General features: G+C 47.4%; 1 protein-coding gene across 1 annotated transcript in view; it reads right to left on the reverse strand.

The window, feature by feature from the left end:
- Positions 1-987: 987 nt before the first annotated feature.
- LOC119179719 (uncharacterized) overlaps positions 988-24712 on the reverse strand; it is a 52869-nt gene continuing 29144 nt past the window's right edge. Inside the window, exons 8-14 of the mRNA XM_075869405.1 lie at positions 22315-22550; positions 19385-19554; positions 18269-18341; positions 16584-16692; positions 14196-14434; positions 13259-13361; positions 988-1145 (exon numbers count right to left, since the gene is read on the reverse strand). Of these exons, the coding sequence (XP_075725520.1) occupies positions 13302-13361; positions 14196-14434; positions 16584-16692; positions 18269-18341; positions 19385-19554; positions 22315-22550 (887 nt within the window). The 3' untranslated portion in view covers positions 988-1145; positions 13259-13301. The remainder of the gene's footprint in view (positions 1146-13258; positions 13362-14195; positions 14435-16583; positions 16693-18268; positions 18342-19384; positions 19555-22314; positions 22551-24712) is intronic.

Below are 24712 nucleotides of genomic sequence, written 5' to 3' on the forward strand. Positions count from 1 at the left end.
GCGTCATTACTTTCCTTAAATGTTCACACAAATCAGCACGTATCACAGACAATGTCGCACCTGTGTCCACCAAAGCATCGACTCGCACTCCTTCCACTTCCACAGAAACCATGTTACACGGGCCTAATGGAGGAATTTCAGTTCTAATTCCGAATGCAGTTTTTCCTCCACAAACTGCATCACTTAGTTTTCCGAACGAATATCAGAGGCGAATGAGGCGGGCCGAAGTGGAGAAGTGGAACGGCGGAAGGGCGAAGGCGAGCGGCGTCTCGTGTTTCGGCTGTTTCGTGGTGCAGTCGATGCAGGAGGAGATGGAGACCGGTGCGGGGGAGACGAATAACGCCGACCTTGATAAGACGCCCCGTTGTACAAATCCCGTTCACGCACATCGTTCCGACGCTCATCTTGCTGGCGCTTCCGGCAGAAACGGGATATGTGGCCGCGATAGCCACAGTAGAAGCATACAGGGCGAGACGAGCGCCACGGTGGAGAATAGAAGGCATTCGGGGCACTTGGAGATAGCGCGGTCAGGTGGTCCGAAGGGTCAGGGGGCACGGAATGGTAGTTCACAGGGGTAGCGGCAGCAACTGACGCGTAGGATGGACGTGGCAATGCCGCGTGGGCGTCGCTGGGAGGCACGGCAGCAACTTGAGGGTACGTGGTTAAAGGGTGAGAAGCAGGTGGCTGTACGGGTGCAGAGCCAGTCAGGGATGTAAGTTCCTCCCTGATGATGTCACGTAAGGGCATTCCCGAAGGCTGAGTAGGTCGCGGTGTAGGAGGTGTGAAGCCCATGGACCGCAATTCTTCGCGTATAATGGTTCTTGGAAGGCCGCACGAGCTTAAGCTGTGGCTGTGCTGCATGTACTGCGCAGGTATGGCGTTTTGCTCAAGATGAGACTAATAACATCTTGCCGCAAGAGAGGTGCAATGTCAAACTTGTCAGCCTAAGAAAACTACTGCCTAGCAGTAATAGGCGACTCGAAGAAGAAAAGAATTGCAATACACATTTATTAAAATAGCGCACTTTACAGAGGTTGTCGAAGCGTATAAATATAAAAAAAGGGAATCGAAGACGTTCTGGCATGCCGCAACTTCGAGCCAAGACGAGAGGTCAGCAGGGTATTCCTTAAACAAGGCCAGACCACCTGAATGCTGCAAAAGGACATACCGACAAAAATGTTTTTGTCCGTGAAACCGACACAGCGAGCAAAATACATATTCAAGTGAAATGTGCGCTAAGCCATATCAAAACCCTCTCGATTGTTTCAGAGTACCAGGGTATAATCAGATCCACGCGCGAGGCAGAAATGTGCAACATGTTCCGCAAGCACCGGCTGCGCTGGAACGTACTGCGACTCGTGCAAGAATTCTAGATGCGTTAAGTCTGCCCATCAGATTTGGGGAACAGTGCACAATCTTGTACTAATAGCGTGTTGTTCGCTGGACAACCGTTTGCCTACAGTAAAGGGGAGAACACTAACATTTGGATGCTGCATTCTTGGCTCTCGGAATCATGTGACAATGGGCGGGGCAGGCCAAACATCGCAAGTGTGCTGCAACTAGGTTAGTCTTGAAATGGGGAAAGGATTAAACAACATTAAAAAAATAGCTGCAAGAGGTCATTTTAAAAATCGTTTCAAATCCATGAAGTGAGAGGTTATGATGGAGCGAAGCTAGGTTTCAAAGGGCCCCTGAACCCACTGTAATAATTTTTTTCACATATTTTAAGTACAAACGCGCGCATCGTGAGCAAAATGCCCTCGCGATCAACATCTATACACGTGACAGCCCTACGAGCCGCCAGCGTGCCACGAATTCCAAGAAACAATCCCTGCTTCTTATTTTAGGAGAAGATAGCCTTTCTTGGGGTACTTCGCCGCAAAAATTTCGGTCTTGCAGTCTGTCTGTCCACCTGTCTGTTCATTCGTCCGTCCGTCTGTTTGTCTCTGTTCATTCGTCCGTCCGTCTGTGTGTCTCTATTCAATCGTCCGTCCGTCTGTGTGTCTCTATTCATTCGTCCGTCCGTCTGTGTGTCTCTATTCATTCGTCCGTCCGTCCGTCTGTGTGTCTATTCATTCGTCCGTCCGTCTGTGTGTCTCTATTCATTCGTCCGTCCGTCTGTGTGTCTATTCATTCGTCCGTCCGTCTGTGTGTCTATTCATTCGTCCGTCCGTCTGTGTGTCTATTCATTCGTCCGTCCGTCTGTGTGTGTGTCTATTCATTCGTCCGTCCGTCTGTGTGTGTGTCTATTCATTCGTCCGTTCGTCTGTGTGTCTCTATTCATTCGTCCGTCCGTCTGTGTGTCTCTATTCATTCGTCCGTACGTCTGTGTGTCTCTATTCATTCGTCTGTCCGTCTGTGTGTCTATTCATTCGTCCGTCCGTCTGTGTGTCTATTCATTCGTCCGTCCGTCCGTCTGTGTGTCTATTCATTCGTCCGTCCGTCCGTCTGTGTGTCTATTCATTCGTCCGTCCGTCTGTGTGTCTATTCATTCGTCCATCCATCTGTGTGTCTATTCATTCGTCCGCCCGTCCGTCCATCCGTCTGTCTGTCGGTCCACCGTAACGATACCCCAAACGGCACCAAACGATACCCCAAACGACCAACTCCATCCGCAGCGCCCACCAATATTGTTAAAGTTTCAGCGTTCATACTTCTGCGATTGTCAATTAAAAAGCAAATATTGCGCATATCTGAGGCACCATCACAACATGTCGATGTTTTGTGTGTGTGCTTTCATGCTAGAGAAGACCCACACAAGCAATTCTAAAGAACGTAGCGTTTATCGCGCTGCGCTGACAGTGCAACGCGATGCTCAAAAAGGCAAGTGTTTCCAACGCTTTGCTAAGACGGCACGGTGGTGGCACCTGTTCGTTGCTTTGCGTTCTGCACCTTATCGCCTCTGAGACAGGTGCGCTTCTTTCTCCGCGGGCGTGCACGCCTTCTCTCGTTTTCATCAGATAGCGCTCGTGTCTAACGCAACTCGATGCGCTCATTCGCCTTTTCTGCACGGATCAAGACTAACGCAGTGCTTCCAGAATACAATTCACTGATTTTCTCGCGCAGAACATCAAATAAATATTTTGTTCACTCTCTCCACACGCAATACTATCATCTTTCGATGACATTTGCAGTGAAACATGCAGATAGGGGGCCATCTTTTTTTAAATTTATATTTGGCAGAATATGGGAAGGTAGGCTACGTTAGAGCCGGCTATCCCAATAACATGACAGTAATGTACAGGATAAACACACAAAGAAAAAAATTAAGAGTATAATATGAAAAAAAGTTGGCAGATCCCAAGTACTGTAGGAATCGATGATATGCGAAGCACAAATGAGGAAGGTTGATATGTCGCTTTAAAAAAAATCACGACGTTACCAGGCAGAGGAGGATGACCGCTAGGGGGCCGTATAGACCAGACGCGTCTCGCATGGGCTCCTGCTTTTCGTGCTTTTTAACCCGAAACAAGGCCAGTGACGAACCCAAGAGTTTCACAGCCTCCGCCGCCAAGACACGAGGAATCGGCGGACACCAGCTTCTTTTGGGTGAGTGCATCCTGTCTCAAGATATAAGACTTAATTCCCGACAAGCGCGCGTCCAGTTTATTAAGCCTAACGCCAAGTTCGTTCCTGAGCAAAGCCGCGCGGCGCGTGCACAACGCGCTCAGGCGTTCCTGACGGCACGGCACGAGCGCTCGCGCTCACCGTGGCGAAAAGCTTAGAATGAGCAGAGACGCAGCCGCAGCAAGCGAAATGCAAAGAAACCAGCAAGACGAAGAAAATACAATGCAAACTGACCAAGTGGACGCAAACAAAACAACAGAAAATTTGTGGACCTATGACGCTGGCAGTGGCAGAACAATTGCAACGGAAAGCGCTTGGATCACGAGAAATAAGAAAGACAAGAAGGCTGTCGCCAATCCAAGGTCACCGGCCAACCAACCCACAGAGCAGCCACCTATCAATGAGCAGACGCTGAAGTCATCACCAACGCAGCAACAACGAAGGCCCAAGATGCCACCTCTGCCGCTCGATGACTTCAAGATCGTCTACCACCCGCAAGCAGGTCTTGACCTCGCCAAATGGAACACCGTCGCTGTCACGCATGCCATCGGCAGAGTGAGTGGACTATCACAGCAAGACTTTAACGACAAGGTACGCGTACAAGTCCAGAGAATGGAAAACCTAATCATCGCAAGCACCGCCGCCAAAGAAGACGCCAAGAAGCTGGTAAGCATCCAAAAAATACAGCTTGGAGGAAATTTTTACACTGTGAACGGCAACATCAGAACACCGGACGATGTCTCCAGAGGCGTCATCAGCGGCTTGATACCCGGTACGAGCACCGCAGAACTCATGGCTGGAATTCGCGCACCGGCAAGATACACAGTTCTTCATGCCCGAATGCTAGGTCAATCGACCGCGGCAGTCGTCTTCTTTGAAGGACCGCACGTTCCCTACTACATAATTTTCCAGAGCGTAGACTTCCGCTGCAGACCATATCGTAAGTCAGTGCAGTATTGCCGAGCTTGTGGCAATACGGGTCACCGCCAGGACGTCTGTCCGAAACCTATCCCAGATTTCTGCTATAAATGTGGCAAGGCCGGACAAACGCAGGGACATGAATGCGCACCCATCTGCAAGATCTGCGGGGAAGGACACGAAACAGCAAGTAAAGAATGCAAAAGGAGACTAAAGCCAAGTCCACCACCCTTCAACGTAAGACAACAGCGCCTCAACAGGCTTCAAGAAATAGACAACAACTGGAACGCCAGCGGAGAAGAGTTCCCTGAGGTTAGCATATCGGCCGCTACCTCTAACAGTAACAATGAGGGCCGCGTCTCCACGCGCCGCAGTTCCAAGTCAAAATTGCGTTCGAGTTCGCGCTCCCACTCTCGCACGCGTTCCGTCTCTGCGCGCAGTAGATCCAAATCAATACTGCGTTCCAGTTCGCGCTCCCGCTCTCGCACGCGATCGCGTTCCGTTAAACGTGCGAGCTACGCTGCCATGGCAACGGTGGATCTAATGACCGCAGCAGCTTAACCTCCTCGAAGTCGGACACCTCATCCATACAGGGTCTCGAAGATAGACTGAAAAACCAGCAAGAAAAGCTCCACAATCAGCACAGCCAACTGCAAAGCCAACAAAGTCTCATAAATAAACTGCTTCAGAGTCAAAAACGACAACAAGAGCTCATTGACAAACTACTTGAAAAGTGCACGCATCAGCAAGGACATTCGGACAACGCAGAACAACAGTATCAAGAACAAGCAAACTCAAGCACAGAGCCGGCAACGACGCTGACCAAGGTAGGCGTACAAGCCCTAGTGAACGCAAGGTGCACGATATTCGAAGAATCTTTCATGAATAACATGCACGCCACGATGGAAAAGATTGTCCAGTCTGCAATAGAAAAAACAGCCTCAATGTTTGAACACAAGATCACTACGCTTAATGCCAAAATTGATGGGATTGCTGCGCAAGTCAACAATTTCATCGCACACGTGAAGAAAACTTACGTAACCATGGCACAGTTCGACAGCTTGAACAACCCACGCCAAATGACTTGGAAGAAGGCACGAGCGAACAGTCACAATGCCTCTCGCTCAGTCTCGCCGAGTCGCGATGGCAGGCGTGACATCGAATCGATTGAAGATGGCAGTCCCTAACCATAAGTATAAGAACCAGCATTCAACTTTACGCATATGGCAATGGAACTGTCGGTCATACCGCCCTCGACACGCAAACCTACAAGAATTCATCAAGCTTAACCAACCAGACATCATTGCACTTCAGGAAACCAACACGCAGAACGTACGACTGCAAGGCTACACGACCTGCGCACAAACCCATCGAACTGCCATACTTGTCAAGAAAGCACTTTCAACGCAAAAACACGAAATCGAGGACACTCAAATAGAGCATACCCTAACAGAGATTCTGCCGGAACGAAAGACGCAGCAAAGTCTTTTCATAACCAATATATACAGCCCCACACGAGACCAACTACCAGACTTCGATCACTTAATACGAGAAATCAGGAAGCGCACAAATGGCCACCAGATCATAATAATGGGAGACTTTAACGCCTCTCACACGGCATGGGGCTATCATATCACCACGAGGAAGGGTTTTAGAGTGCACGATACTGCTCAACATCACAGACTAACCCTGTGGAACGACCCTCTTCAGAAGACGAGAATCGGGAACAGCGTCTCCAGGGATACAAATCCAGATCTTACATTTACGGCGAACGTCACTAGGGCAGAGTGGAGTGTGCTACCGGAAACTTTAGGTAGTGATCATCACATCATCCAACTCTCCATAGCGCAGACTCGTAAACAGACCAAGACTGGAATAGCGCGGTTAACGGAATGGCAATCCTTTAGGAATGACCTCGACGTTGAAACCACCATAATCGACATTGAAGACTGGTTTAAGAATGTGCTCAAAATAGCCGAACGCTACACTAAGGACATACAGCTTGACGTCGATACACCCGCCGTCGACGCGCATCTCCTCCACCTTTGGGAGGCTAGAAGAGGACTTCTAAAACGGTGGAAGCGACAAAAACTAAACAGAAAGTTACGGAAACGCATTTCTCTCCTCACGGAGCAAGCTCAAGATTATGCGAACCGATTGGCCAGGCAGAACTGGCATGCTTTCTGTGACAAGCTGCAGGGGACTCTGAGCACTAAGAAAACCTGGCATCTGCTACGCACACTTCTAGCCACGCAACCCTCCAAAGCAGCACAGAAGCAGCACCTTCAGAGGCTTATTCGAAACTACGCCGGTACAGAAGAACACCTCCTAGAAGAATTACAAAAGAAGCTCTGTGGCGATGCACCCACTAGGGCTTCAATTCACACCAAAGAATACGCTGGCGCACCAAACACTGAACTCGACCGGCCCTTCAGCCTGGCTGAGCTGCACACAGCCCTAACGAAGTTGACAAGAAATACCAGCCCCGGAATAGACAGGATTGTCAACAAGCGCTTACGCAACCTACCGCACCAGGCCACCACGGCTCTTCTCCGTTATTACAACGACTGCTAAGATAAAGGAGAGCTACCTGCGGTATGGAAGCACTCGGAAATCACCATGATCCCTAAGCCTAACAAACCACTCGGCATCGAGAACCTACGCCCGATTTCTCTCACCTCGTGCGTGGGAAAGCTGTTCGAACACATGGTGCACGACCGCTTAACCCAGTACCTGGAAGATAGTGGACACCTACCGGACACCATGTTTGGCTTCAGGCAGCATATTTCGACGCACGACGTGCTCTTACTACTCAAAGAAGACCTCCTTGATCACCTCACCCATCGAAGTAAGTACTCCATACTCGGAGTTGACGTCAAGTCGGCCTTCGATAACGTCAGCCACGACGCGATCCTAAACAACCTCGAAGGCGTTGGCTGCGGCATTGGAACCTACACGTATGTCAGAAACTTCCTGACAGACCGTACAGCAACTGTGGGCATATGCAACATCCGCAGCAAAAGCTTCCAACTACCGAAAAAAGGAACGCCGCAGGATTCGGTCATCTCGCCGTTACTTTTCAATGTGGCTATGATCAATCTGCCAAAAATTCTCGACAAAATACCTGATTTACGGCACGCGATGTACGCTGATGACATCACGCTCTGGACCAGGGCTTCGAACACTGGGAGACAAGAGACCTGCCTACAAACCACCGTAGATGCCATCGAACGGTATCTCAGAGACTGCGGTCTCTACTGTGCCCCCGAGAAATCCGAGCACCTCGTCCTCAAAGCGAAAACAAGAGGCAGACCCCCTCTATACGACGAGCCCGACCCTAGCGTAACGCTGAAAGGGACCTTAATTCCAAAAGTCGTGACCCTGCGGGTGCTTGGAGTTCACATCTGCAAGGATGGATCGGGAGCTGCCACCATACCGAGACTCCAACGAACACTATCACAACTCACGCACCTCGTCAAGAGGATCGCGAATCAACGAAACGGACTCAAAGAGCACGACACTCTACGTATAATGCAAGCTCTGTTCACCAGCCGCATTACGTACGGCACGCCATACCTAAGGTTGAAAACCGCTGAAATTGAAAAACTTAATATCATGATAAGAAAGGCCACTAAAGTTGCCCTGGGACTTCCACCAATGGCCTATACCACACGTCTCCTAAAGATGGGCGTCCACAACACGTGGCAAGAGCTCACTGAAGCGCATAGGAATAGTCAGCTGGAGAGGCTCAAGCTGACGCCTACGGGGAGGTCGGTGCTCCGGTACCTCAACTACAGCGACACGTTCATCGCCGATGGTGGTGGTAAAAAAACATTTATTTCAGAAAAAGTTTACTAGAGAGTGCCGACGTGGCCCATCGGCGTGCTAGAGTGGCAAGACCCTATTCCGGGACGCCAGTGGAGCTGGAAGCTGCCCGTGCGCGCTCCACCAAGGAGCGTTGTGCAGCCAAGGTAGAGCAGCCGAGCAGGTGCTCCTCCCAAGCCTCTCTAGTTGGGATAGGAAAAGGGGATGAGAAAGGGACGGGATTAACTGGGCACGATGCTACGACGTGATATGTGTCGGCGAGCACATGACAGGTCGAGCAGGTGCCATTGATTTCCGGCAAAAAGTGCCTGGCGACCGCCGGACTGATAAAGGTGTTCGTCTGCAGGCGGCGTAGCAGTCGTTCGTCCGCTTTCTCCAAACCGCGTGCGGGGTCCGGGTAGAGGCGGCGCGAAGCCCGGTAATAAGCCAAAATTTCGCGAAAGCGCGTCAGGTTGATATTGCCAGATTCCGTCTCGGGACATGGAGGGGCAACGGCCCGGACAGAAGAAGCGCGGGCAGCGGCATTTGCTGCCTCGTTGCCGGGCAGGCCCGAGTGGCCTGGGGTCCACACTATACGAATGGGATGAGGATTAAAGCGCCAAGAGGCTGCCTGTAGTAGGCTAGCCGCCAGCGGAGCAATGGAACCCTGAAGGTACTGAGAACAGGCCGAGCGCGAGTCCGTCAGGATGGTGCGTGAGGCAGGGTGAGAGGCGGCCAAAGCTATGGCAACCTCTTCAGCGTGCGTCACTGTGTCTGCTCGAAAGGAGAGGCCATCTACGTGTTTGCCCTCTGTAATCACGGCAGCCGTGAAGTGACCCGAGGGGGAGGGACCCGAGACGTCCACGTAGAAAACACCAGGACGATCGGAGTGTCGCGTATGAAGGGCCGCGGTGCGTGCTAGTCTACGGCCAGGATGGAGGTCAGGGTTCATATTACGGGGTAGAGGTTCCACCCATAGCTTTTGACGCCAGAGCTCTGGTACCGGCTGCAGAGGGTCTTGGTCAGATATCGGGTTAAGGCCAAGTCTGAGTAGAAGACGGCGCCCTGAAGGCGTCTGTGACAGTCGATTGATTTGGTTAACGCGATGAGCTTCGCGCATCTCTGCAAAGGTGTTGTGTACCCCCAGAGCCGTGAATCGGCTGTTGGAAGTTGCAATAGGTAGGTCCAGAGCGCGTTTGTATACTGAACGAAGAAGGACGTCCAGCTGGTGCTCGTGTCGACGACGCAGGCGAAGGTAAGGCAAGGCGTAGAGGACGCGACTGGTCACAAACGCGTGGGCCAATCGGAGGGACTGAGACCCGCGGAGGCCGCCGCGCTTGGTAGAAACTCGCCGTATCATGCGGCTCACCTGTTCGCTGGTGCGTCTGAGGCCTGCTATTGTGCCCTTTGGATCCACATCGCCGATGCAGACCGGAAAAAGCGCATCCCGCTGTACATTAGAGAGTCGCTGTCCATTGCACCTATTCCACGCAACATGCATCCTACTTTCCACAAAAGTAGACGCGAGGCTAGAGCTAAAGCTATTCGACGAAAGTTCAAGCAAGACCCGGACGCCCGCTACACTGACGCAGCCAAGTATCCCCATAGAAACGCGTACGCTGTCAGCGTCGTCAATTCTCAAGGCCGAGAATTAGCGTCAGCCACGGTCAACGCACTCAATTCAGACGCTGCAGAAGAATCGGCAATCGCCCTAGCAACCACAACATGTACAGACGCCGCGGTGATTTTCACCGACTCACAAGCCGCCTGCAGGAATTTTGCTAAGGGCCGTATCTCAGCCAATGCCATCAATATTTTGAAACGGCGAAGCACTCCACTCCCATACACTTGTGTATTATGGGTGCCAGGACACGAGGGTCTGCAGGGAAATGTAGCGGCCCACGCCGCTGCCCGCGAGCACGTCAGCCGGGCTGCCCCCTGTCCACACGACATTCGATCCGTCGTTGAAGAGACGGAAGTTGTTCAAAACCCCTACTCGTCGTTACTCCAGCATTACAGGCTGGAGCGACGAGTATACCCTCCCCCACACCCAAAACTTACAAAAGAGGCAAGCGTAATACTGAGACGCCTGCAAAGCAGCACATACACACATGGGGCCCTAATGCACCGTCTCTACCCAACGAGATATAGCTCTATGTGTCCGCTTTGCAACGTACCGGACACCCTGGCGCACTTGCTTCTTGCATGCCAGTGTATTACCAGACGTAATCTGCAACAACACACGACTGATAACGAAGCAGGACGGACGAACGAAGACCTAACCGAAACGTGGGAGGCGAAGCTCGCCCTCGAGGACCTGGAAGAGCAACAACAACTCGTCGCCAGGGCCAAGAGGGCAGTAGAAGCCAGAGGGTTCCTGGACTAAGGAGCCCTCCCACCTCAGGGTGACATCGGGCATTGCTCGGAACACTGTTTCGAAATAAACGTTTACTTCTCTCTCTCTCTCTTACCAAGCAGACGTTAATTATGCCGTGCATCGCTTCCATGTCATTATTATCATGTTTGAATGCGTCATTAGCTTTCATTATCTATTCACGTCACGTGATATTAAATTTAGTACCACGTGACGTGATGTGGAGCTAGCCAAACAGCCGCGAGCACGCTATAAGCGTAGCATGTGGTCCCGTATTACATCACCCGCATGTCATGATTATCATGTCTGCACCAGTCATGTACCTTCGTCATCCATTCACGTTCCGTAATACCAAATTCTATACCAAATTTGGTATTGCGGAACGTGAATGAATGACGAAGGTACACGACTGGTGCAGACATGATAATCATGTATCAAATTTGGTATTGCGGAACGTGAATGGATGACGAAGGTACATGACTGGTGCAGACATGATAATCATGACATGCGTGTCATGTATTACAGGACCACATGCTACGCTCGTAGCGTGCTCACGGCTGTTTCGCTACTTCCACATATACCGAATTTGGTATCACGGGACGTGAATAGACGACAAAGGTAAATGACGCATCCAAACGTGATAATCATTATATGCGTGTGATGTAAAACATGGCTTCATGCTACGCTCATAGCGCGCTAGCGGCTGTTTTGCTACCTCCACATATACCAAATTTGGTATGACGGGACGTGAATAGACGACAAAGGTAAATGACGCATCCAAACGTGATAATCATTATATGCGTGTGATGTAAAACATGGCTTCATGCTACGCTCATAGCGCGCTAGCGGCTGTTTCGCTACCTCCACATATACCAAATTTGGTATCACGGGACGTGAATAGACGACAAAGGTAAATGACGCATCCAAACGTGATAATCATTATATGCGTGTGATGTAAAACATGGCTTCATGCTACGCTCATAGCGCGCTAGCGGCTGTTTTGCTACCTCCACATATACCAAATTTGGTATCACGGGACGTGAATAGACGACAAAGGTAAATGACGCATCCAAACGTGATAATCATTATATGCGTGTGATGTAAAACATGGCTTCATGCTACGCTCATAGCGCGCTAGCGGCTGTTTTGCTACCTCCACATATACCAAATTTGGTATGACGGGACGTGAATAGACGACAAAGGTAAATGACGCATCCCAACGTGATAATCATTATATGCGTGTGATGTAAAACATGGTTTCATGCTACATTCATAGCGCGCTAGCGGCTGTTTCGCTACCTTCACATATACCAAACTTGGTATCATGGGACGTGAATAGACGACAAAGGTAAATGACGCATCCAAACGTGATAATCATTATATGCATGTGATGTAAAACATGGCTTCATGCTACATTCATAGCGCGCTAGCGGCTGTTTCGCTACCTCCACATATACCAAATTTGGTATCACGGGACGTGAATAGACGACAAAGGTAAATGACGCATCCAAACGTGATAATCATTATATGCGTGTGATGTAAAACATGGCTTCATGCTACGCTCGTAGCGCGCTAGCGGCTGTTTCGCTACCTCCACATATACCAAATTTGGTATCACGGGACGTGAATAGACGACAAAGGTAAATGACGCATCCAAACATGATAATCATGATATGCGTGTCATGTAATACAGGACCACATGCTATGCTCATAGCGTGCTCACGGCTGTTTGGCTGGCTCCACATATCACGCCACGTGGTACTAAATTTGGTATCACGTGATGTGAATAGACAACGAAAGTTAATGACGCATTCAAGCATGTTAATAATGGCATGGAAGTAATGTACGGCATAATTTACGTCCACCTGGCAACGTCGTGACCTTTTAAAGCGACATATCAACCTTCCTCATTTGTGCTTCGCATATCATCGATTCCCACAGTGCGTGGGATCTGCCAACTTTTTTTCGTATTTTATTTTTGAGTTTTCTTGTTTGTGTATGTGAAGCTAGCGAAACGACCGCAAGCACACCATGAGCGTGGCGTGTTGTCATGACTAGTCATAACATGAACATTATGACATGCATGTCATGATTTCCACGTTTCTCACTTATGTTCACCATGCAGTCATGTCATACTGCGCATATGGTGTGATAGAAGCTGCGTAAAGACGGTTTGACTGCTTCCACCTACCCACTCAATAACAGCAGCAACAGGACAAGAACTTACACTTGTTGTAAAATAAAAAATGAAACACACATAACAAACTGACGAACACACATTTTCGAGAAAGTAGGGTTACTAGCACCAGTTGAAGTAATGCGTATTTTTTAAAAATAACTTATTAAATAACACACTCAAATAAAGCACTCAACACTCGTGGCAATATGAGTGTCATTACTAAAACAAATAATTTTGAAACAATTAGCGTAAGTTAATGCCACAGTCATTTTTAATGCATTTTCTATTGTGGTTTTTTACAAACTGTAGCTTTATATGAATCATTATTACAGGGCTACGACTTGTAAATCAACGTAGCGGATACTTTGAGGCAAATTTAACAATCTATTGAGGGAATTCAGGCAATAAGAGCTCACCAAACACCGGTTTCATAGTGCCAAATGCTTTGTTTCCATTGCACTAGACGTCCAAGAGCTGATTCCAATAGTCAGCTGGCAGCGACAGTAGCGTCTCCATCACCTGAAAAAACGCGGAATGCAAAAGCATGCGCTTTTTTTGTGCAACCAAATGCGAAACGATTCATAATTTTCTTTTTTACATAGGCTATCTGAGTCAATACAGGCATCTAGTGACAATTTAGTGTCAAGTTTTTACTTCACTACCCTCACCCTCTGTTCAGTTCACCTGCGTCGCGCTTAGTACTACGGTAGCACAGGATAGTTGCTACCCGAACAGTACTTAAGGTGTTCTGGTGGGCTCGCTGATTCATATTTACTAAAACGTTGTGGCACTGCACGATAAGACAAGGGCACAAGTAAAACTTACGCGCAGCACGAGCACTGGTTTCAAAACTATTTTATGTAACCATGCAAGAACATCGATGGACGCATTCTTGCATCCATTACATTGCAACGTTTCTTTCCTTTGGGATAAGAGAAAAAAAGAGAAGGTCAACAAAATCGACTGAAAAGAAAAAGTAAAAGATTGCTTTCGCCTTAGGGTCATCTTAGGCGAATGCGGAACGAGTATGAAGTTGGGCGTATCGATAAGGCATTAGTAATAATGCCGCACGTAAAATATGCGAGACACATGACAGGGGGAAGGGGAGCGCTCCCCTTTGTCCCTACCCTTGTCCTGTGTCTCACATATTTTACGCGCTACGTCATCAGCGGAAGAGACCCTGCGACTTTTTTTCTTTTTGAGGTAGTGCTACCACTGCATTTCGGAAGACTTATGGCCATTCCTGCGCAGTCAGGAGGATTGCTCAGAATTTGGAAGTAACCCGGGTGTTAATTGGGAGAGTCCGCTGGCAGGTGCATCCATTACATGGTCTAACGGATTCTTGGCGCCCACCTTGTTCTGCTGCTCCATCTCGAGGAAAAGGTTAGGCACCGATGCAGTGTCGTTGACCGAGCACCCCACCACGGTGGGTGCAAAGACACGCGCCAGGTTGGACAGAGGCATCTTGGCCTCGGGGTGGGCCGCCACCGTCTGCAGGTGCAGCACCAGGGCAGCCAGGGTGTCACGGTTGGCCGGAGGAAGTTGCATCACAGCCTGCCACATGGCCCACACACGGTCTTCATGCTCATATTCTGCACGTGCGAGAGAACCGAGAAAGAAATTCAGTAGTATGCTGCAGTATGATTATGAGACTCCAAACTTTGGCGCAAGGGCCACATGTGGCAAAGTGCAACGGAACTGTTCTTGACTGAGTCATCAAGGAGTCGTGTGTTGGCTGTTCACGCATGCCCTGAAATGTGCTTCTCTTGTAAGCTTCTCCGGCTGTAATTAAAGAGCGAGTAGTTGGGCACTTCACTTGCTTCTCTTCTGTCCCCCTTTTTTCGCGAAATGTATTTTGCGCCACAGTCAAGTGTACCTAAGCAATGTAAGCACCAACTCTCCCGAAAAGAAGTCCCTTTGGCATCCACGAGTCATGATGGGTAGTCATAAGGCTGAGAGGGCCGATAACAGTCTTGGTAGCACTTACTTCATTCAATCAGACGAGCATTATAGACACACAAGTCACACTTTGTGAATTGCATAGCGAAAGCAACTGTCAGAATTTAGAGATTTGGGATGATGAACACGTTGAGGTACTTAGTTCGAGAGAAATTATAAACGCTAATAATGAACGTATTGACAAACGCCCCACGAACTATGAAGACCGTGGTTGAGCTCCTCAAACATGATAGCGCATACGTTACGGTGATTAATGCATTGAACCAGTCATCGGCAAAGCAAATGACTAGTAGACTCGTTGACATGTAGATGCGCGCGATTATGATGATGATGAACAGTCATGAGGAACGAGTTTGACTTAGTAAAGCTCATACACTTGTTATCGCGCAGTATACACACGCATGTAGTACGCCTTTTCGCTTTATACGAACAGGTCCTGGACGGCTTCCGGTTTTGTGCGCCGGCGTTTCTTATCACTGACGGGGACCTAAATCCACAACGAGTAGCCCACTCATTTCCAATAGTTTTCTCCCTCCGTCTGGCCAAATATTTCAAACATTACTTTAAGCTACAGAAAAAATAATAGGAGTTAGTCCTTAACCTTAAGCGCCTTTGTTGTACTTTAATGCGGAGAAGGTCTCATTATTCTAGCACAATTAAAAAAAAACAAGCTTCTTTTTCCGGTGTTGAAGAGTAATAATTGATGTGATCGGAAGTTTCTTGGGCAGCAACTAAGATGTGCTGCTGCTGAATAGTCTCTAATGTGCCACTCGGACTGCACGCACAATGCGTGTAGTTGAGCAAGTTCTGGAACTTAAGTGAGCACCAGCGGTAATAAAAATGTGCCACTCGGCCTGCACGCGCAATGCGTGTAGTTGAGCAAGTCCTGGAACTTAAGTGATCACCAGCGGTAATAAAAATGTGCCACTCAGACTGCACGCGCAATGCGTGTAGTTGAGCAAGTCCTGTAACTTAAGTGAGCACCAGCGGTAATAATACTGGAACATACGATGACTCGCACATAAAAGCCCTGCCCATCTAGATAAGATTATCGGTAAATGCACACAGTGCCCATTGTTATCGGACAGCGCTACTTCCTTCGCTGGCCGTTGGTCTGGCCAACGAAGTCAAAAATTTAATACCTTGTGTGCTCAATAATATGAGCCAAAGTTAAAGTTTTGGTGATGAACAAAGAAATGGGGCTGAGGTTTAATATATGCAACGAAAAGGTAATGTCCTAAAAACGTCGCGATCTACCACATCCAAACTAACTTATACAAGAGTCTGGATGGACGCCCTCTCAATTTCGTCACAAACGGCTTCTCATAAGGGGACATGCTATTAATCTCAAACACGGAATATAAAAAAAGTCAGTTTGCAAAAGTTCACAATGCAGATGAGGATTCATGAAAGCAGAAAGATTGCCATGTACACACTGTCTCAAGCAGACAAACGTGGTGCGCATATGCCGAGAAGAGCTCCTCCGACAAAAAACGTAGCAGCCCGGAGTGGCAATCGCTCTATGATCGGGAAGAGCGCGCGGCGGCGGAGGCCCGCTGCAACCGCCTCGCAGCGGTTGCGCCAGAGAACCGGAGGAAGGAGATTCAGGCTTTTGTGTGGAATTCTAGGTGCGCCGAGCACCACTGTTACTCGCAGGATGGATTAGTATATCGCAAGTGGGAAGCGTCACGAAGAGGCTTTCGTGGTCCGTTAACTTTGTAGACTGCACACAACGAAAATTTAGGATGGGAGCCTGTTTCGCTTAAAGGATGAAAGCCTCACCGGTTGCGCTGACGAAAGCGTGCCACAGCGACTTGGTGACGAGGCTCTCCCTAAGCGAGAGAAGGAAGGCCTTGAGAACGCCGCACACGGCATAGATGTCAGCCTTGAACTGAAATGAACAGAAACAAACAAAAAAATAACATCGACGAACAGCTATAGTTGTGCAACACAATTCACGAAGCAAGACAGCAGTGACTGTTGTTCACAAACTCGGCTTGAAAGAGGTATTTGAAGGGTTGGAATATTCATGTTTTTATTTATGCATGTACATACACAAGCACATAAAATGTAAAAATTTGGGGGGAGGTCTGAACCTCCATAACCCCCCCCCCCCCCTCATGGGCTACGTCACTGGTTCTCAGCTCTTGGCACGCGCGCGAACACAAATAAGACACACCAAGAAGATTTACTTTTTAATCTTTTCCAGTATAAAAAGTAACAGAACGAAATCTTATTCCCAAAAATAAGAAGTTATTGAGGAACAAGCCATGTCAGTTCACTATTTGCTGAGAAGAGGAATTCAGCGATACCTCCTGCATAAAAACCAATATGCTCGTTAACCTTTGTGGTGTGCTGGAATATCGCGAAGACGTTAACGTCTTCACGGAATTCAGTGCTGCAAAAGTTTTGCTTCTGGTTGCGCGTGTACCAAAAGAACGCAATATCGAAATAGAAAGAGAAAAAGAAGTACGCGCGTCCTATTTGTTTTCTACCATCACAATGATTAGTCAATCGAGCTCAATATTTTCATTAGGGTCAATTGGCAAGCCATTGTCTTGACTTTCCAGCGACGATTGGACAGGCATAGGTGGCTGGCTCACTTGAGAGTGTCACTAAGGTAATAAACAAGGTGTGGTCGAAAGCGCCTGTTTGCATCTTGTCATTACTTCGAGAAGTGCATCGACGTTTGCAATATCGTAAGGGTATACAGTTAAGTATATTACCATTAGGGCAAGGATTATCAGACTGTTCGCCGGTCGCAGCCACCCTATTCACTCAAATGGACCGCGTGATGGGCAACATGTGACACTACCATATGTGAAGCAGATTCATTGACTTGATTAAACAAAATGGCTGACCGGAATATTGATCAAGATACGGCTCCGCTACGTAATAAGATTGTTTGCAGCACGATACCGATAATTTATCATGCAGGTTGTGCAAGCTTCTAATAATAAACCTTGACTGCGTGTCAGTGTGCGTATACGGCTGCGCACACTTAATCCTGCATTGCCTATGTGAGTACTATGACGCATCATGGCAATACACGTTTCTCAAAACGCTACACTATTAAGGCTATTTAAACGAGTTAAACAAGCACGCATTTGGGGTTGTGTTGAAAGATTACGTTTTGTTTTTTTGCTAAAATAAATTCAATTATTCGTTAATGTAGCCTGCACAGCGATAAATATTGAAAGCGAGTTTTAAAGCATGTGGACTAGCACGTTTCTACTTGCACGTACAACATTATAAACTGCCAAAAATATTAATACTTACTTTAATATGTTGACTTTTTATTCGCCCACTTTTCACCTTTGTTTCAAGTCTTGGTCAGCACTTTGTATGCATGTACGAACAGAAGGTCCCCTCCAGACTTTTTTTTTACTTTGGGACCTCCTTCTGGGCTATGTTTACATTTTACTAGCACAAAACAAAAAAGTTATGATAATGCCATAAAAGCTTACCAAGTTCGGCACACCCTTGCCTTGCTGGAAGCGTTCCCTGATCTCGCGCACTTCCCGCTCTGACCCAGACACCCTGGATGTGAAAAGATGCGAGTAAGATGTACCTCACTTGTTCAGAGCATGCAGATAAAACGAGTGACAGAAAGGCCACAAGTTAGTTTATGATTGACATGTGGGTTACAATTGCTTTTAATAATAACCCCTACACTTTCCTTATAACGATTCTCTATTAGATTTCACTAACATTGTGTCTAACATAAAAAAACGAGCTAGCCCTTTAAATGTATACTTCTTTCCTTCACCGTTTCAATAGTATTATGCGTCAGTGTTAGCCTGCATGACAACATAACTACTCATTAGTATATTTTTTTCACAGTAGTACTACACTGTATGAAACTCAATTAAATCATTGCAGTCCACTGTCGTGATAAAATAAAATACGTCTGGCGCTTTTCTTTGAAGTTACTCACGTTTTCTCAGCTCTGCAGTGCTTGCCCACTCGCGTTTCGGCGGCATTGTTATGGCGTGATGCTGCATTATCTTTGCTTTCCTTCAAAACTGTCTAAGGGCAATCTGTGCAAAGTTCAACAGTAAATGCATGTAGGAATGTTTACGCATGTGCAATGGGCTTTACGCAAAGGAACCACAACGCTGTCTGTCAGGCAGTAAAGAGTGGTGATGGCGAAGGCCTAATACAATGTTGCGAATTTGCAGCATAAGTACGAGTGGCTTGGAACTTTGTATTGCGCTATAGAGGCACTGCTGGCCACAATAGTTCGCGAAATCTGCAGTGCTCGACCAATTGCGGAGGCCTCGTCCGATAGCCTCTACCAGAGTCCTTCAACGGTATTAAAGGACTCTGCCTCTACATAACATCGTGTAACGGTAGGGGACGCAGCAATGTAGTTTTCGTCGCTCCGCGTGACTCTGTAAGTTCCGCAAACTTTTCAGATTGACAGTACGTGCCAGGACCCCTTCTTGGCATGAAGCAAGCTCTGTGAGGCCTTTGGAATGTTAATATGACAGTCCACGCTGAGAATGTAGCTTTAGAGCGAATGTAAAGTATATGTGGCAATACTGAACGTTATCATGTAGGCAACAAGAAAGTTTACCGACCGGTAGATGCCCACACAGTCCAGGCCTCTGCGTTCCACCTCCTGAATGCAGTGGACCACGAGTGCGGGCACCATGGGCGCCGTGGACGGTGCGTGGTCCGAGATGAGTGTGCCGCGGTGGCTGCCGACTCCGCTGCGCTTGGGAGTGTTCGGGATGCAGGGCAGCGGCACCTGATGCAAAACAATCGCTTTTGGGTAAACAGTGGCACTACAAGTTGTTGAATAAAGCTTTCTTTATAAACATCAATAGTCGCTGAAGCTTCTCTTGATGAGTGTCCTTGTTTTATGAAATCTTTGACATCGACCAGCTAACTATGGAAAAGTTGCCCTAGCGGCTATTGCATGCATCCTCTATCTGCCAAATAATCGCACTACCTTGTGGCTGCCGCAATATTTGCTCCAATTCTATTGTTCGAGAAACATAAGTGGAATGAAGCCGCCTCCCTGCCTTTATTACTGCTACCCCAAAACCAACAGCACAAAAGCAAAATCCAAGGGGCTTTGTGAGGTAGAGGAGATATTAGGAACCTAGCACGACATAATGAAGATAAATAAGATCATTTTTCTGACAACACGAATACTTTGACGCGTACACAAGTGTATTGCAATATTGTTGTGGTCTTAAGCCCCCAAAACCATGATACTGTATACACGCCGAAGTGGAGAGCTTTGAAAATTTTGTCCACCTGTAGTTCAATATCATGTTTTCAAACCTAAGAATAGGGAAACAGCGCGAAAGACATGAACAGTAAAGCCACATACACAACCACACCTAGCGTTGCTTGTGGTCGTATGTGTGCCTTTACTGTACTGTTTCACAACGACATGTTTAAGCAACTAGTCGGCTAGTTGACCCTTCAAATCTAATCGCAGGGGCATCTAACAGAGAACAATTGTAAATACATATGCTGGCATTTTTTATTCCCATCTCACCGTTAAAAAGGGGAACACTGCGCAAAAATTCTCATGCTTAGCAGCGCAACATAGCAGCGATACTGCGACGGTGAGCAGTAATCTAAAACCTCATATCTAGCACAAAAGTAAGTTCGTTGTACGAGAAAGCTTGTTATAAATGTACGTGATTTTTCACACTTAGGGGAATACTCGGATTACCTTGCAAGGTGCTCCAAGTATTCCCATAAGTGTGAAACAGGCTGTAAAATTACTGGCAAGGGTACTAGTCATTATACATGACTAATGTATTTGGTATATCAGCATCCATTATGTAATGCATTGAACCTGTCTAAATGTCACACTGAAAATTTGTAATGTTAGAATGCAAAAGAACTTGTCAATGCGAGTCCCAACTGGATGAGGATGAGCCAGTGCATTCGATCGTGAAGAAGAAGAAGAACAAGAAGAAGAAGAAAAAAAAGAAGAACAAGAAGAAGAAGAACAAGAAGAAGAACAAGAAGAAGAACATTTGCACAATTGTAAGTCAACTGGAAGTAGTTCTATTTCTATAAAATCACACGACAGAAAAAGGATGTGCGAGTGAATCTTCTAAAGGGAAGTGCGTAGCTTCTGGACTCACTACACTTACACACCGACTTCATCCCTATTCACGAACTTTGATGTTCGCAACCTGCTAGCCTTGAAGTTTGTCTTAGGCGTGCCTGTTTCCGATAAGAAGACTCGCGTTTCCTGCGTGACAATTCCACGATGATTTCACGTACAGGAGAGAGCACGTGCACGGCAGGATGAGTGGTGGCTTCACATTTGGAAGCGGTGCCCATCCTGATCACGCACTTCTCTCGCCTGACGCCATCAAAAGTAGCAGATCAAATCTGGAGGCATCACCAACTAGCCGCGCTGCGTCTTTTATAATGTCAAAACAAAGAATGCGAATTCCGGGATGAAAAAGTGGCTTCCTGCCTTGCTTTACAGCTGTGTAAGAAAGATGGTATTGTGGCAGTACGTAAGCGTCATTTTCAGAAAACGTTCCGCAAATCTTTGCTGAAGGGGCTGCTCATACGCGAGAATGTACGCCATATTTTGCAGGTATAGTCAGAACCCAAACATATTGTAACCATACCAAAGCGTTTCCGAGTTTCCGTTTGTCGCACCGTTACAAGCAGTGTTAGTTTCAGCTTCGACTGAAAGTCGACCTCTCAACATGCATTTCAGATTTGGTCAAAAAAATGTGTCGACCTTTACCATGATTGCGAAGGCAACAACTACGGTTGTAGTATAATAGCGGGGTTCTTGTGGCTGACGTTATTTCGGCCCAGATTTTCACCCTATCCGAACTAAATCTAAAGATTGTTCCCTCTTCTACGTCAGTGGTGAGGGCAGATAAAAGGAAACCTGCTAGGTGCGAGACAACTGGAATAATGACGTGGTTATGCAATGCAAAACAATGACCTTTGACTTATGCCATGACCTACTCACAGCTGGTATGTGTGCCTGGATAGTTTCTTGTATATACCTTTATGCATTACGTCCCTTTCACCCATGCTCTGGGGCACTGGCATTAGGTCTGAACCCTTTGCGCCTCCTATGCGGAAACGCACCACCAGCTTTATGCGTTGAAATCATATTAGCCGTCATGGGCATGTGCAGTGTTCCCCTTCAGGCAAGCGTGTAGGTTTGTCACGGCATCCCCCTTCCTCATGATGTCAATGTATGCGCTCCCCTTTTAGGTAACAGAAGGGGATGGGGAATGATATTGCATCATCCACAAGCAGGCAAGTTCTAATTTATGACTCAAGCTAGGAAATGAGCTACAATCTCGTCACAGCTGATGATGACGATAAAAGACATCTGTTGAGGAATGGGTGGAGTCCTTAGTCCGGAACCGGCTTGCACCCCGGTCTTTGCGCGGGCCACTAGGGCCTCTGTACCCCCCGGTCCGGGCCGGACAGGGCCGCCTCCCGCCCATGTCTACTGAAATCCTTAAAGACATCCGTTTTAGATTTCTGACCGACTGACCTGGGTCTTGCACTCCCGGTGGCAGACGGCGTTGCAGCGGCTGCACTTGAAGACCGTCTTGTAGAACTTGATGCGCTTGCCACACGGACCACACGTCTCTGCCTTGATCACCGTCTTGGGGCAGAAGGCGTGCTGTCGGGAGAGCAGCTTCTCGGCCGAGTTGCTCCGCCTCGGCATGGCGGCACTCGCTGCCGCATTCCCGCGTCTCTGGGCAACCGGTGTGCTCGGTGCAGATCCTTCGATGGCAGACACGCAAGGGGGAACAAAAAAGAGGGATAAGCATTCATCCATTGACGAGTCGGTGCTTGCGCAACCATCCAGCGCAACACTGCAGAAGCTATGAGCGAAAAGACACTTTTCATAAAACATCGATGTGTATACCTGAATTCATTCCGCGTTTTCATTCATTTAACCAGCATAGAATGATACAGGTGACTCGGAGATGAAGTCTGCGTGAAAGTTGTACCCAAATTTCAGTATGCTAGGAGGCCTCACAGCAATGCAGGAAAAGCCGAGGATCCGAGGATACAGTGATAGATGAAATGTACCTGATGGGGGAGGGGCATGAGTTACTGAAAGCATAAGTGAAAATGTTTGCACAATCTTCAAACTTATAGCGGTCGTTTCTATCAACGTGCATAACGAATATGCGTGGTTCAGATGTACTGAACCCCCCCCCCCCCCCTATTCCCTATGTGTTATTTTTTTCTGCGTATCCAAACCAAATAAACAATAAATAAGCAGGGATGGATGAATGGACGCATGGATGGATAGAGGGAAAAACCTTATTGATTGCCCGAAAGAATATTGTCCCGGATTCGTTTCAAAAGCTTTTTTTTTGCTAGTTTAGGTAGGTATATGACGAACTAAACGAATGTATGGATAACGCCCTATAGAAGATACGCTACGAGCAGCCCTATGCCATAGACTAATAGGACACACGCTTCGCATATCTCTGTGTAAAAAGTACATCCAGAGTATCTTGATTCACTTATGAATGCGTGTCCTGCTGGTTGACAGCGATAAGTCTCCTTTGGACAACTTTATATTCAATTTTTTTACTAGCCTATGAATACAGGTTAAACCAAAGAATTGTGTATGTCCATTTGTGATCGCACAATCCACAAAAAGGCGGCTGCGTTTGACTGCTGAATATCCTGAATATCTCTTTACCAGTCAATTGAATCGTGCTATGTAGTTGCCAACCAAATAACGATAGTGTGAGGGACGCTGCATTAGATCGCTCAAGGTCAGTTTCCTTGCCACCAAAGCTCAGATTAGAATCAGACATACAAAGCAACATGCCTTGTCAGAAAGGCCCAGATGAAGAGTTGCATGGGAGAAATTTTATATGTTGGGTTTTACGGTGCAAAAAGCAGCAATGGCTATGATGCACCAGATGCTGGGACAGAATTTTTCTTCATGAACTTAGGATACAACTGACATAAGCCTAAATTCAACAAAGTGAAAAAAAAATTGCAAAAATAGAGGTTTTTAGTGTGAAACCACAGTTCTTTTTTATATGTACCACGGTTTTGCTAAGGAAACAGTTTTGCAATTTACTTGCATTGTGCACACATGTAGTGGTGAACATATACGTGGTGGTGCACACGTAAGTAGGTACACTTCGTCTTAGTGTTGATAACACAGCACAGACATACATTAAATGAAAAAAATACTGTCACATGTACTTTTGTGCGTTTCCTTAGGAGCATGTTTAACCATCTGAAATGGTTCCACATGCTTTCGCTTCACGCAACCTCCACACGATTTAACGGAATGTTCTTGAGCGCATCAGAACGTTCCGAAAATGCACGCACAATGTGTACAGTTAGAGTCTGGAGCAGACGCAATCACCTGCGACGATGCTGGAACATGCGACTGCTTTTGTATAAAAGCAGATGACTTCCATTAGAGATCTCTTAATAACACTCATAGAATGTGATTGTTGATACTGTGCTCAGGGTTCGCTTGGTGATGGTTTGCCCAATAAAAAGTTTAATCTTTTTGCCTGCTGCGTTGTTCCCCTTCTCAACTACGCGACAACACACCGGAAGCAGAAGCACATCAGTGCCAGTGCAGTGACATGACATGACAATGGTAAACGTTACGTAAAACTCGAATAATGGCTGAAAAAAAAACAAGCCAGATCTATTGAGGTACAACCAGAGTGGTCGCACGTAAGCGTGAAAGTATCGCGACGTGCATTTTGACAGAAAAACGTTTGCTACATCTTGCATTACCGATTCCAAAAGGACTTGAATAACTGAACAAGCTGAAGTTAATTTTATCTGGGGTTGAACGTCCCGAACCGCCGATATGATTATGAGGAACGCCGCAGTGGAGAGATCCAGAAACGTTGACCATCTGAAGTTCTTGAACGTGCGCTGACATCACA

Source organism: Rhipicephalus microplus, chromosome 7, assembly GCF_043290135.1.
Source record: "Rhipicephalus microplus isolate Deutch F79 chromosome 7, USDA_Rmic, whole genome shotgun sequence".
In the NCBI taxonomy this organism is placed as follows: Eukaryota; Metazoa; Arthropoda; class Arachnida; order Ixodida; family Ixodidae; genus Rhipicephalus; species Rhipicephalus microplus.